Raw genomic sequence first — 15,059 nt, forward strand, 5'->3', positions numbered from 1 at the left:
CAATGATTAACTGCAAGAGTAAGAGCAATAAAGAACCACTATTACAACAGTCATTTATTTTGTGAGAATGTTGAAAAATGAAATTACATCAAGTCTGCATATTGATCACTTTATTAAACTGTTATTTGATACACTTTGAATGTAAAATATTCTATGTTATTATTAGCTCATACATGACTTATCAGAAATTCAGCCTGATGGTGAAGGAAGGAGGTTCCTGAATTCTCTATCCCATCCTCATGTATTTGATACTTCAAAACTGTGCAACTTGTATTTTTCCACTTCAAACTGAAGATCATAAATTCCCTGCTTTGTGGGAAGGATTTGGTCACATGATTTCCATGTCAGTGGCAGGAATGTTGGTGTTGCTCTGCAGAGCCCCAAGCTGTTAGCTGTGCCTGGAGTCTGAGCAGGAGGAGCTGAGCTGCCCTTGCTGCTGTTCAGGAGGATCAGGGATGCTGCAGCCACTGCTTTTGGTACCTGAGCTAGCTTTGCTAGCTGTGAGACTGAGATTTTTTTACAATATATTTGTAATTACAATACGTTATTTTATATATATATTACTCTGGTAAATGTGAAAGACCTATAATTCCTCTAAATTAGTTGAAATTATTTTATAATTAGCTAATTTCTTTTCCTCTAAGCAATATGACAATGAGTACATAGATTTAAAAAAACTTGCCTTCCTCTCTGCTATTTCAGAAAATCTGATAAAGCACAGCAAAAGTAAGTTACTCTTCCTTTTTTTTTTTTTTTGCCTTCTCTCAAAATAGGAGTATTTCAAAAGGGGATTAAAGCTTATAAAATGTGCCACTGTTCATTTTGTAGATGTTTTTAACTCTGAAAAACATCAGGTATGTAAATTTACCCAAATACAGCTATAAGGTTAAAAAAATTGCATGTTTCTAAAATTCACGCCACTGGTAGCACAATAAAAACCCCTGGTCAGTGAACCCAGTTTGTGTTTAAAATTCAGAAGCAGATGGGAGATCTCTCTCCTGGAGTGTAAGATGTGCTGCTTGAGCAGGATCAGGACACGACTCTGCAGGCTGGGAAGGAGCAGTGGAGTTTCCTGGAATGCAGCCTGGTGTGAAATGCCAGTGTACAGGAGTTCTGTGCGTCCACAGCGGTCATCTCCACACAGGTATAAAAAGTCAAGTATCACTGAGAGTTTGTCACTGTTACTGTTGCCCCCTCAAAATATCAGCAAGTGCAGAAGCTGCAAGCTGAGCCCTGGGTACATCTCCCTGTCAACCTCCACTTCCCCCCTCTCAGCTGGTTCAAATTAATGGTGAGGACTTGCTGAGAAAATCTAATGCTAACAAAATTGTCTTTGGTTATTTCAGATGGTTTTTTCTGTATTTTAGAGGAATACAGTAAATTTAATCAAGGTCAGATTACTATTGAGGATTCCTAGTGTCCCAGATTTGAAACAAACAATACAGCCATCCCAAACCCCTTCTCCTTTCCCCCATCCCTTAAACTGTTTTATTTATACATCTGATGAACATTCTTGTGTCTGAGTACAGTAATAGTACCTGTTTTTCCAAAGAAGCTTCTACTGGGAAACTAAATCAAGGAAGGCCTAAATGCCCCAGAATACAAAATGTTTGTGTTTGAGGGGACGTATGGAAATCCAGCATTTGCCCATGCAATTACATCTAACTGCTCTTGGATTTTTTTAAACTATGATTTATCTGTTTGAATTAGTTCTTTGATTTTTCTATGTGTTGTGCCATTCTAGAAGTAACTGTAGGCAAAATGTTGAGTTCTGTGTGAGCTATTTAGCTCTGTTGTAGAAATTACAAGGGGGACTGTTTTCAGTCAGCAAGAAAATAATTATAGGGAAATACCCACATTACTAACTCAAATGAAATAACGTTAAGTTTTACATTTGTTTCCTATTCCTTAGGTGTAAATTGAAATTAAAGGCAGATGTTTTTACCCCCAGGACAAGGGGAATTAAATACATTCTTTGCTGCTTTTACAACAAGTGTCACACAACCTGTTTCTCTACTTCAATTGCTGTGGAGTGGACAGAAGTCCCAGGAAGGTGAGAATTCAGCCAGGTGAGGAGAAGGGATCTCTACATGTGCTCTGGGTGGTTCTGCAGGCACATGATGAAATCCTGGATTGATCGACCCTCGTAGCAGATCTTGTAGATGGTCGTAAATAATGGAAACCTGAAAGAAGCATATAGGAATTAAAATAGTTTTAAAAGCTTATATGAACATTTCTATTCCATTTTAATGGAAATAATTTTTTTGTTCTGTTGAAAGTGAAAAATTCTGTCTCTCTTTACAATATAATTTTAGCTTGGGGCTGCCTTTATTGGAAGACTACTGAGCAAAGAAGAGGAGCTAAAGAGGGGCAAATAAGAGGGGTGTGACAGCACAGAAAAGCTGTTTTGGAAACAAAGTACCTATTCAGTATTTTTTATTTAAAAACAATTTTGAATTGCATATCCTCTTTTCCTGCTGTGTGCAAAATGGATATATTATTTGCAGTCATTACTGATATCCAAAGGACTAAAAGGAATGAAAATGTCTAGTGATTTTCTTTTCTTGGCTTAAAGGATTCTTTTCCTTTTACAAGCTGTCTTAGTCATTATGTGGTAAAAAATGAGTCCACTGAATGATTTGGAGCTGAGCATGTAACAAAGGGCAATTATAGGATAATTATTAGATCAAGCTGTGATTTAAAGCTGCTGTCAAAATGAGCTTTCCTTTTCACTCTAATTTTTGAAAGATATTGCAACTTGAATCTTCTGTATCTGTTCCAATTTTAATAAGTTTTTAAGGATTCATTTAGCAGTGTTTGACTTCTTAGTACTGCTGATGTATGAGAGGAAATGGGATGGAGGGAAGTCTAGCTTTTCTTTTGTGTAACTTGAGGCAAAGGTTTCAAATTATTTACAATCTTACATCATCCCAAGCAATTAGAGGTACTTTTTACCTTTACTTTTTACCTTTGTGGGACTAAAGCATTGGTATCAGCACACAATACCTTTTCAGTGCATGTAAAAATCTTTGATTAGGAATATGATCCTGAAATTTGTACTGAGATAACCAAATTCAGGTTTGCAATGAGAGCAGGACTGCTGCAAGCTGCAATGCTGGTGTACTGAGAACAAGAAACCTTTTGGCCCATGAATCATGTCTGCAAGATAATTCTGTGTACAGCCTGAAATCTTATTTGGGGGATGGGGATGTCTGGGAGGCTTCTTTACATTATAATTTCTTTTGTTTCCTGTGTATGGGCCATTCACTTAAGGGTTGGTGATGATTTCTGTGGGTCCCTTCCAACTCAGAATATTCTGTGATTGTTTTCCCTGCTGTTCTAATATTTGATCTCACATTACTGTATTAGGCACTAACAGTATGAACCCACTCTATCTGTGACTTGTTTCTTCTAACAATGCCCATCTCCCATTCAACTGACCCTGGCAATGAGGAGTCAAGCCATGCTCTAGCAGGGGCCCACAATGTAGAAAGCTGTTGTTGCAGAAATGAACAAGATAATTAAACACAAGTACAGTTAAGAAGGTTATGAATCACTCATAATTTGTTGTTGTTTTTGTTGGTTTTTTTAAACTCAAAGCACTTACTTATGGAGCAAATCCTTCTGTTTCAGAATTTTGTAGACTTCAGCTGAGGTCTGAGGACCTTGCAACTTTTGTCCATTCAGCATCTCCTTTTCCAGCTCCTCAATGGACTAGAAGAGAGAAGACTGATTACTTGGGTCAGAGAGGATACTGCTGTGATACCAGCAGTTATCAAGAAGGTAAACAATTAATGATGCCTTTGTAAAACACAGAAGGACTTCTTCATGCGTTAGCATCAAATATTTCAAATCCTCCTTACTTTTCCTGTGCGAGCAAAGGCTTCTGCTACTTTCCTGTTGCGTCCCCCGTAGCAGGTGGTGATGAGATCAGCCACCCCACAGCTCTCCAAGAAGGTGGCTATTGACACTGGCCCCTTGCAGAACATCTTGGCAAAGGCCACCATCTCCATGAGGCCCAGGCGTATCACTGCTGCCTTGGTGTTGTCGCCGAAACTCAGCCCGTCGCAGAACCCCGCGCCCACTGCCACGATGTTCTAAAAATGGGGGGAAGGAACCAGTCAGCCAAGGTGTGCAGCTTACCAGCATGCACTGAGCCCCAAGGAAACCCCACAACTCTGTCTTCATCAGAACAAGGGTTAATTTCCAATGGCCATGAGTTTATCTTATGAAGAAACGGGTCAGATAATGTTGAGCAAAAGTCACTGGAATTTTAGAAGATTTTTGAGTATCTACTCTTACTCCCATGGGCAAAAACCAAAGCAGTGTTTTATACACTAATAATACACATAGCATGTATGCAATTAGTGTTTTGTTTTCCTACCAGTTCCAAGCTGGATCTCACTGACCTTTCTGTTTAACTATTTAAAATCTCCCACACAGAGTCATACCATTCTAGGTTTTCTTTGTGGGTCTCTGATTTGAGCAGGAATGGATTCTATGAAGATGCTGCAGTAGATCAAATTTTGGGCTTACCTACAAATATCAGTAGAACTGCCCTTGTCTACAGCTCTAAACAAATCTCTCAGGATCATAAACATCTTCACAAGTCCTCACCATTGTTCAGAATGCTTCCCTTCCCACCTTCCAATTCATAAGTCCCTAAATAAATGTAGTTCAGTGTGTATGAGTAATATGCCACTTAGTGCTACTAGTGGCATGTTTGCTCCAGATATGTATGTACCCCAGTGTTTAATTTTTCAGGTTGTTTTGTTTGTTTTTTTTTTTTAGCAGAGGCAAAACCAAACCAATGATTTCAAGAAGTGTAATGATTTATAAAACAGTAAAAAATTCTCCCATCTGTTTCTGCCCCACAGAATTCTGCTCTGTTTGGTTTTGTATGTCCAAAATTTCTGGTTTTGTATCTGAAGTTAAACAGAACCAATTCTTTCCTCATCAGTTACCCACCTCCTCCACGGAAAAGTGAATTATTGAAGTATAAATGACTACATGTATAAAGAAGTAAAAAGGATCACATGCTGAAGTCACTTTCAATTAATATAAAAGCAAACTCTGAATCTCACACTATTGTCCCCTCCTTGGAAATCTGGTGATTCTGGTGTCATTTCTGATCCCATCTGGGATATCCATGTGGACATTGCTGAATGCCACACAGATGTGCTGCCAACACAGAGCATTGCTTCTGATGTGAATTTTCTAGCCGGTTATTACTTAAACCATGGACATAATTATTGGTGGAACTAATCTATGTAGTGAGAGTCTTTGTTCCATGTGCTCACAACACGCAGACAAGAAAACACTGTGGACTAAACTGCTCTCAAAAACAGATGTGCCTCTGGTAAAATATAGATAAAAATACAAGTATTTTTAAATGCTTTGCCTGCAGCTGCATTTTAAATAAATTTCCCTTTTTGGGGGGAATTTATTTCCCAGGTTGGAAATTTATTTCCCTGGTTTATTTTCCAGGTTGGAAAACTGGCTCATGAATGACGCATCTTGTCTGCACTCATTCACTCACATGGTGACAGGACTCAAATTAGACCCCATGGCTTACAGAAGACTCAGGTGAGGTTAGAATTTGGTCCTAATAAAATATACTGAGTTGAAAGCACTCACTTTTAAGGCTCCACAAAGCTCCACTGTATCAGAGTCAAGCACCACAGTAATCCTGAAATTAGGGGTCTGCATTAATTCTTTAAAGATTTCCCCTTGAGCTTCATTTTTGCATCCTGTAGGAAAGAAAGAGAGCTTTTACAATGTTGCAGAGTGCACACAATTCACCTGAAATAAGGTTCTAGGGACTACTTCAGCTTTTGTGATCCCATTCCCAAGGTGTTGCTAAACCAGAGATTCGTGAAACAGCAGTTTCTGCTGCTGGATGCCAGTGTTAAGTGTAGGCAACTCCTTGGCATTGATCAATATTGCCTAATGACACTTTAAAGGGCTTAAAGGTAGATACCTCCTAATGAATCTTTCTGCCTGAGAAAGCTTGTACAACCACAGACCTTACAAAAGACATTATTTACAAACTGCTTCCTGCAGGACAATGGTATAATTTCTGCTTTGAAAATGTAAACCTGTGTCACTGCTAAGTAGTATCATGGGACACAAATTACTATTACCCAGCGACAGGGGTAATAGTCCCAGTTACAGGGGGACCCAGAGATGATGAAATGGAAGATTAGCACTGCTAAAACCTTTTTCCTGCAAACTCTACAGATGTCATGTATCATGTTGTTACAGTGTTCAGCCAAGGAGAGCCCTTAGTGCAAAGGAACTGAGGTTTGCCTTGACCCAGTGAGCCCATGGCCAGCTGGGCAAAGACCTTTGAATAGAGTTGCACTTGAGTTTTGTGCAAGATAGCTTGATTTCCTTCAGGGTGAGCTCAGCTGTGAGTTTTACTAGCCTGGGGCAGCACACTCTGGTAGCTGGGAGGTTTCTCACCATCTCATGAGAAAGTTTAGGTTTGCTCTTCTTGTTCTTCACACACCAGTTCTCTTTGAGGTGGCTGTCTCTGGACTGCATAGCTTTCCGTGGGGACAGAAATGAGGGGCAAAGCTCTTTGCATAGTCATCATCACGTCATGGCTTCAAACCAGGCCAGGAGAAGTTAAATTTCCCCCAAGAGAATTAATATAACTCAACTCTCCTAATCATGTCTAGTCCTATTTGTGCCTATGTGCTTATTCAGTAACAAATGCCCAGCTGGTACAATTGCACCATTACTATAATATTTGCAAGGCAAAAGAACTTGCTTGCAACACAATTTGTCTTTCTTTTGCCTTTACTAGCTATGGAAGGATGTAACTTTAATTTTGACTGGCTCTGAAAATGTCTGAGTTTTCAAAACTACGGGATGAACTTTCCAAATCAGGTCAGACCCAGTCCTGGGAGGATCTGAGGCCGTGTCTTGGCAAGCAGTCCAAGTGGGAGAGAGGAACAGAATGTTACTGGGTTTTCTTTTCCAAACAAAGACATTTTAAGATGAAGAAACACACCTCTGGGAGTGTGAGCACATAGGAGCTTCTGATTACACTTCTTTATCTAGAGTGCATTGTGTATCAGCTGCTGATGTATTCCATATTGAGCTCTACAGACACAAAAGGTGGCTCTTGCCAACTCCTACAGAAACAGGATTAAGCTGTGATATTTTCAGTGGATTAAATTAACTCTCAGGACTGAAACCCACTTCAGTTTGAATCTGATTATTTCAGCACCAAATTCTCTGGAAATAATCCTGGCTCCCTGAGGGAGCTCAGCAGGCACTGCTCCACTCAGGGACCACCTGGGACCAGTCACATCCCTCTGCTTCTTCCAGAGGTTACCCTGCCACAGGTGACTTTAAACCCCAGCTCTAATTGGCTCTTTGCAATAGTTACCAATGGTGGTTTCACAGAACTTCTCATCAGCCACTTCTTTGGCTATGTTGGCCCCCATCAGCACACTGATCTCTATCTTCAGCTGCTCTCGAATGATGTCAGAGATGAGCTTCAGGCCATCAGGACCCTCATCAATTCCCTGAAAAGAAGACAGTTAAAGCCAGGGTATTAGAATAGGAAAATGACAGCAGTAGAGCACTGGTAAAGCAGAAGGTGTTTTATTGCCTGCAGCTCTCTGGTTTGAATTTAAAAAAAAAAGGTCTTAAAATCACCAGTGTTAGCCATTAATACAAACGCTCTGGGTTTGTACTTTGGTAACTGCAAATTCAAGGCAAACTCAGGGAGAAGGGGTGACAGTCCAGGTAATCCTGCAGGAGGCCTCACATCAAGTGCTGCTGTCCTGAGGCTTGCTTTCTTTGATGTTGTATTTTTCCTTTCAGTTAAATTTCTGTAGTACAGGAAAAGACATCTAAAATGAAGTCTATAAGAAATGGCTTTTCTGCAAGATTTAAGGATAAATCAAAGTGCTTTTTGGGTGTTAAGGAGTATACTGAACTGTCCTGGGTTTTTTAAACTAAATTTGCAGAAATTTTCTTCCTCTCCCCTCTTCCTCTCTTCTCCTTACTGCTGCTTATGAGACAATTTCTGTAGAGCAGAAGAGCTGGTATTGAAGTCCAAAACCTTGAATTACATTTATTTCATTACAGTTTTAAGTGGGATATTTCCTGTAATGCAATCAAGCAAAGAAGTGGTAAGACTACATTCCTATGCTTTGCCTCTGGCTTTTAGTTTGACATTCTCTTAAAACATTAATTCCTTTAAAGATTATGACAATCTGGTACCTCTCTAACCTTAAAAAGCGATTTCTCCATTCATGCCAGCTTGAAATTGCTTCAATTTTGCAAAATCATTAGTGTTATTATGCCATTTTAATGCTGCCAAGAACAGCTTTAGCATGTACTTGGAAGAGGCACTTTGACTTGGAGTTCTCAGTTAGGAGTTAACTGAGGCTGTAGCCACAGAGTATTTTTTCTGGCAGCAGTGCCAGCTTTATGCATCCCTTCCTCTGCCCATTTTCACCTCCATGCTGGTCCAAGTGGGAGCTGATCCAGGCTAAACATGACTGGCAAAAACAGATACTCTTAGCCTGGATAGGTTGCCCCATCCTTCCCTCTCTACAGCCACAAGAGCAGAAGGGCTGGCAGAGCTGGGGAAGATTTAACTCTTGCAGAAAGAAATGCTTCTGTTTATGCAGAGCATGCAGCTGAGGGCTGCAGCTCCTGCCCTTCAGTTGGAGCTGTTTATTTACTCCATTTTGACTGAGTACTGTGGAGACAACAACTTACCTTGATCAGGGAAATCCCAAATGTCCCAGGTTTTATCTGTCCTGCAATCTGCCCACAGATCCGTCCAATAAATTGATGTGGTAGAACAAACACTAAAATATCTGCCCCGTTTGCTGCTTCAGCCACGTCTGGCACAGCCACCTGGGACAAGAGTGACAAACAAAATGAACCCCAGGAATCCTCAGTCCTTGAAAGACACCGTCATGCCAAAGCCATGGCAGATGCAGTGCAAATGTTCTTCATTTTAACTGGCCCTGTGGCATAGGTGTCAGATCTCCAACACAAGCAGCTGCAGATCTCTTCTGAAATATCCAAAGCAGCCGAACTGTTTTGGGGTTGGATTTTTTATCATGTTTTTTATAATTTAACCCTGTGTGGATAATCTGGGAAAGATTATATACTTCATAAATTTGTGGTGTGCTGGGAAGCCCTTTGCTAGTTCAGCTTCTTGATCTGGTTCCTGAAGATGGCTGACCAACCCCATATGATTCTTCTGGAATGAGTGGTACCACTGGGGAGCACAGGAGAAAAATGGGGTGGTGGCACAGAGGCTCTTCTAGAAGCCTTTGTTTTCCATAGGTCACCAGCTGAGTTACTGAGGGATAAACTGTATCAAAACAGAGATTAGCATCATCTTTGGGTGTGTGTCTGTGTTTTAAATGTGTAGTACTTTTCTCAAGAGTTACAAAAACCTGTACAACATGCTTTAAAACTACCTAGCTGTATCTTTTTCCAAATGCTGGCATTACTCAAAACAACAATTCAAACCAGGCTCCAGAGGCAACAGCAGGTGAATTTGAGCCTGCCAGAAGCAGTTTGCAGTAGGAGCAAACAGCACTCTTGGATGCAGCCTTGGAGCATGCAGCCGTAAGCAAGTGGGACTCGCAGCAAGAAAACCAGAGCTGCTGCCAGCCAGGCTGCTTCTCTGGGAAAACAGTGAAGTGGGAGTAGGGCAGAGGCTGGCAGCACTGCACAGGCTGTGCTCCTGTCTCTCCAAAATTCTGCAGAGCAATGCAAGTCCCTCTACTGCAACCAGCTGGTTTTTGCTGGTGAAGCCTCAGGCTTTGCTCTAAACAGGATGAGACTGGCCTCAAGGGATGATGACAAAATCTGCTAGAGGGTTGTAAAAATAACAGTGACAAGTCAGTTGTAACCCAGGAGAACTTTGTGCCAAGTTCAAACACTAGGAGTGCAAATATGCAATCACAGCACAAAATGGAATACTAAATATAACCACTCCCCAAGCAAGGAGATCCACCACATGCAGCATTTTAATTTCCCTTTACAACTGCAACTGCTCCAAAAATGTGGCACTACTCACAAAGCAGCAGCATTTGGCAAAATCTTGAACAGCCAAACCCCCTCACCTCACTTCCTTCAGTAGCAGTAAATTATCTAAGGTGATTAATTTAAGTAGAGGTGTGTAACTTGGTATTTTAAATGTCCATGAGAATAAATAGCTTATATTTTTTGATGGAATTTAGAACTTTATTAACTACAGCTATCCTGAAATCACCCATGAGCTGATAGCTCATTATTCACCTCCTTTTAAGCCACAGCTCTGCTTTTGATTTTTTTTTTTTTCTTGAAGAAAGGAGAACAGTAGCTTTGCCTGTTTGTCCAGAAGATGCTGTGGGTTTGAAATAGCTCTGTGTAGACAGAATTCTGCCTGCCATTTCTAGACTTGTGCTGATTTCTGCCAGGGAGGAGGATGGTGTGATACCAGCACAGACACAGTTGGTGTTTGAAGTTGTTCGTGACATACAAGACAAGCAGAAATCACAGAACTGATTTATATTCCAGGGAGTTATAATGGAGGGAGTTATATGGCAAACCAGAACAAAACAGTGAATTGCTTCCTCATTTTTTTTTCAGACATTGCCTCCCTTATTAAAAAAAAAAAAAATATATATATATATATATATTCAGTTATTTTATGTTTTTTTTTCAACTTACCACATTGTGGGGTATCTTATACCCAGGCAGATATTTAACATTTTCATGTTCCTTGTTGATGATTTCTGAGAGTTTTCTTCCATTAATGATCTCTTCAAATACCCACATCTTGACAGTGGGATCAAATCTGTTTGACTTCTGGACATTTTTGCCAATGATTCTTGCTATGGCTGATCCCCTTTAAAATAAAATAAAATAAGTAAAAAGGGAAAAGTACTCATAAAAAGCCTGTGCTATAAAGCTGTCTAGGTGCTTGGAACATTTATCAGAAAGTTTTATCCCCTACTCTCCATCAAGAGCCCCTCAAGTTTAAGAACAGAGGAAGTAGAACAGTGCGAAAATGTAACTGCAGTAATGGAACTGAAGTAGTATCAAAGGTTATAGAGCAGGAGTGTGATGTACCATCAATAACACTAAAAATACATTATCTGAGATTAAAATCTCTTGTGGTCCTCAGATAATTCTGGTTTTTATCAAGATCAATAAATGTAAAATAGTCCAGGTGGTAAATAAGTGCTGAGCAACCTTGCTGTGACAGTCTTTGTGCATCTCATGTAAAATAGATGCACCCCACTTTCCTATCCGTAACCAAACAGTTACAATAACGATTTACATAAGAGCTAAATGATCAGAAACAAAACAAACAACTCTTCAATCTGGTGTTTCTACTTATTGTTCTAATTATCACTGTAACAGCACCTGTAATACTTGCAGCCTGAGGATATTTTAACCATCCAGTTTACTCATCTTGAGTCATGCTGAGCATTTTTAATTTCAGGTCAGACAATAATTTTATTCCCCTATCATCACTGCAGTCTTGCAAATGCTCACATGGCAAGGGAGAATTAGAAACCTCACAAAAAATATTGGAAGTATTGTTTATTGAACTTAAAATTATTATGGGAAGAGGGGTGATTATTTTTACTGCTCTCTTCCTTCTCTCCATTTTAATGCTACTTTAATCTCTCGAGTATTGGCCACTTCATTAACATGAGTGAAAGAGGAACTCCAGTTGCAGCACTCTTGTCCTCTGGCCCACTTGTAACAAGGAGAATGAATAGGATTTAGCTGTGGTGTGTGTTCTGGAACTGATAAAGTTCTTGGGGATATCAAAGTCCAGGCAGGTCTGTGCTGTTAATGATTCAAAGAGAAACTGCATTGTAACTGACCCTCCTTGGTTCACCCATATTTTTCATGTAACTGGTTTGCATAAGGTTAAATTGCTTAATAACTAATAAGGTCTTATTAATAGGTAATTAAGGTCTTAATCTTTAATGATAAAGAAATCCTGCTGAGATCACCTTTCACTTCACCCAGTGTTGATTATATGCTATATCCTGAGCTGCTGTAGTGCTTTTTAAATTTAGTTACTTAGCTTTTTGGTTGGTTTGGGGTTTTTGTTTTGGGGGTTTGTTTTATTTTGTAAGGGATGATTTTGTGTGGTCCTTTACAATATTTAGGGAAGCGTTTTAAGGGTGAACCTTTACCATAAGAGTTCTGCTGTTTTGAAAGAAAGGCATGCAGTTATATCATATTTTCATATTATTACTAAAGTTGCTTATATTCTGATTCTCTTGCCCTGCTATCAACAGAAGGCACATTCAAAGCTTGAGCTGAGGATGAATTTTGGCTCCACACAAGAAACATGTTTTTACAAGAAAAAAGTTTGGGGGTTTTTTTATAAACTCTGGATATAAATCTATTGTTCAGGTTGTCCAGCACAACCTGGATGATGAACTTACACATCAATCCTAACCATAAAAATAACTTTTTTAGCTAAGTACATACAATTTTCTGTTGAAAGATGCAGACTCCGGCTCTAATCCCTGAAATCCTGAATGGGACTTGCAACTCTCAGTAGATAAACACAAACCCTCCTGCACCTACTGGCAACCACAAAATGCTGTGCAGCACTTGCTTCGCTCAACCATATCCATGAGCCTCCTGGCAGTGTTGACTTAGCAGGTCCCCGTGACCTGCTGAACTTCTGCAGCTGACATGAGCTTTTGCAACGTTGCTGTGTCACGTGTCAGCCACGATTCTGAGCTGCAGGAAAGCCTCAAGAGCACGGATCTGAACTGCTGGCCAAGTATTTATGAGGAACATAAGGAAAAAAAATGTTTGCCAAAGGTAAATGTATTTCCCTGTAGCACTAAAACAACCTGTTCTGCCACCAAGGCTATGAATAAATGTTACTCATACATCAGGGCACAATGCTTATGTCCTCCCTGATGATTTTAGAATTTGTGTATAGGGTAGGCAGCAAGAGATGGGCCCAGGCAGACAGGCAGAATGGGTAAGTAGATGGTATTGAATGGGCTGGGGTCTCAGTGTCTCTGTAGTATAGCTCAAGTTTGTAGGCACATGTGGAAAAACAGGGAATTTCCTCGAATATAGATCTGAATACAACTAAGTGACTTTGTGGGCAGGTGGACAGCCTGGGAAAAGCAGGAGGTCCCTGCTTGAGGATGCAGCAAGGGAATGATGAAGTTTGTGACTGTGAGCTGACCAAAGGTAAAAAAGTTGCTTTCCAAACATGCAGTCATTGCTGTTGAGGGATTGGAAGAGGCAAAGAGCTGTTACCTGCACAGGCAAGCGAGGGAAGAGAAAGTGGCAGGGAGAGGGATGCCTTCCCTGAAAAAACATGTGAAAGCAGCAGTTGAGGAAACAAATGATGGGGCTAGAGAAAGCCAGAAGTGTGACAATGAGGTCCAGAAGACTTGGCTGTGCAGTTCCATGTGAAAGGCTGTGAGATGTCATGCACAAAGAAAATGCATTGCAGGCAGTGGACTGTTTTTACAAGGCAGGAAGGCAGAGAGTGGTGCTTTAACTCTGCTGTGTTCTCAGCAGCTCACCAGCAACCACTCCCTCATTTACTGACTCTTCTGGCATTACTTCCACCTAGCTGTCAGATATTTTTAAAATCTCAAGGAGCTTGCTCTCTTGTACAAAAACAATCACCAGAACCTGGAGGCTAGGTTTGCTAATCCCAAATGCATGCACGTGCATGTTGGTCTGTTTGTGCTCAGTGTACAGAAAGCATAAGAAAAGTAAGATGCTAAGTCCTGTGAGATGGATCTACTGATCTTACTGGGATCTGTCAGACTCGAGGAGCTCTGGAGACCCATGCTTTTGTCTGGGCTGGAAAGGGCCGAGCAGTAGCAAACATATTCTTAAGAATGAGGATAAATGGCAGACCTGAACACAATGCTGTGTCCGCATTAAGAAGCAAAAGGACACGCTGAGGAGGATGGAAGCGAAAGGTGCCAATACCTCGTGGCTTAAAATGAAGCCTGTGCCCCGGTTCCTTCAGAGGAACACAAACAGCATCACCACCCTTCACACTGCTGAATGCTTCGATTTGAACTGCCGGGGCCCTGCAGCAGGCACACACAGCGACAGCTGCAGCTCCGGGCCTCTCTGGATTCTGTCGCCAGGCTTTGAGCGGCTCACACACCTGGGATGGTGCTTTTCCAGTTCTCATTGACCGGTTCATCTCTCGGGACCGATGGTCCCTGCCCAGGAGCCCAGAGCGGCGGCAGGACGGGGCCGGGGTCGCGGTTTCAGGACCATGGAGACCCCTCGCCCCCGGCCCCACCGCTGCCCGTTCCGCACCTGTTGCGGAGCCCCCGCCCGCCGCGGGGGGGAGGAAAAAGGAAACACCGAGAAAAGAACGGGGGAAGGCGGAGGAAAAGGGAAAAACATGAGGAAGAAAAGGGAGGAGGACAAAGGGAGAGCCCCCCCGCGCTGCGGCACTCACCAGTTCCCCGAGCCGACGATGCAGACGCGGAGCGGCGACATCCTGCGGGCTGCGTCCCGCCCGCGGGGCTCGGCTCGGCTTGGCGAGCTCGCTCCGTCCCTCCCGGCCGCCAGCACCGCCCCTGGCGCTCGGCCCGGCCCCCGGCGATGCGGGAGCGGCGGGCGGCGGCCCGGGGGCAGCGCCGGCTCCTCCCCGGCCCCGCCCGCAGCCCCGGCGGATGCTCGGCCCGGGCCGGTCCTCTCGCGTGGGAGCGGGGCGATTCAGTGCCCTGGAAGGGAAAATGGGGAAAATGGTGCCTTCCCCGAAATGTACGGGGATAGGACTGCATGGGGAAAGCGGGAAGCCCTGCGCTTCTCGTGGGGTGGGACCTTCCTGCGCACCGGCAGAACCCAAGGTTTCGGTGGGGGGTTAACGTGGCAGAGTCTGGTAGAGGGACAGCTGGGCTCTTCGGGACACTGAGAGACATCTCCAGGTCCCACCTGCCCTGCCCCACGAAGAGTAATGGTTTAAATCCTTCAGTCGCATTAGGAACACACCAAGAAAAGGCTATGTATGAGTGCATTAGCAGAGCCAAATTCAGCTGATAAACCCTGAACTA

General features: G+C 42.2%; 1 protein-coding gene across 1 annotated transcript; it reads right to left on the minus strand.

The window, feature by feature from the left end:
- Nucleotides 1-28: 28 nt before the first annotated feature.
- Nucleotides 29-14,624, minus strand: LOC135450082 (glycerol-3-phosphate dehydrogenase [NAD(+)], cytoplasmic-like). Its single transcript, XM_064717863.1, has 8 exons — nt 14,462-14,624; nt 10,702-10,879; nt 8,746-8,886; nt 7,400-7,538; nt 5,638-5,750; nt 3,864-4,097; nt 3,608-3,714; nt 29-2,183 (listed from the first exon to the last, which is right to left on the minus strand). The coding sequence occupies exons 1-8, from the start codon at nt 14,500-14,502 to the stop codon at nt 2,087-2,089; spliced, it is 1,050 nt and encodes a 349-aa protein (XP_064573933.1). The 5' UTR covers nt 14,503-14,624; the 3' UTR covers nt 29-2,086.
- Nucleotides 14,625-15,059: the final 435 nt, after the last annotated feature.

This window comes from Zonotrichia leucophrys, chromosome 7 (assembly GCF_028769735.1).
Source record: "Zonotrichia leucophrys gambelii isolate GWCS_2022_RI chromosome 7, RI_Zleu_2.0, whole genome shotgun sequence".
NCBI classification, from domain to species: Eukaryota; Metazoa; Chordata; class Aves; order Passeriformes; family Passerellidae; genus Zonotrichia; species Zonotrichia leucophrys.

Bases quoted from the DNA above. Each gene is read 5' to 3' on its own strand.
- LOC135450082 (XM_064717863.1), bottom strand. From the start codon at position 14,502: ATGTCGCCGCTCCGCGTCTGCATCGTCGGCTCGGGGAACTG. The intron at 7,539-8,745 runs GTAAGTTGTTGT...TCTTCTTTTCAG, and splicing joins TTGGGATTTCCCTGATCAAG to GGAATTGATGAGGGTCCTGA. The intron at 2,184-3,607 runs GTAAGTGCTTTG...TGCTTCTTTCAG, and splicing joins CAGAAGGATTTGCTCCATAA to GTTTCCATTATTTACGACCA.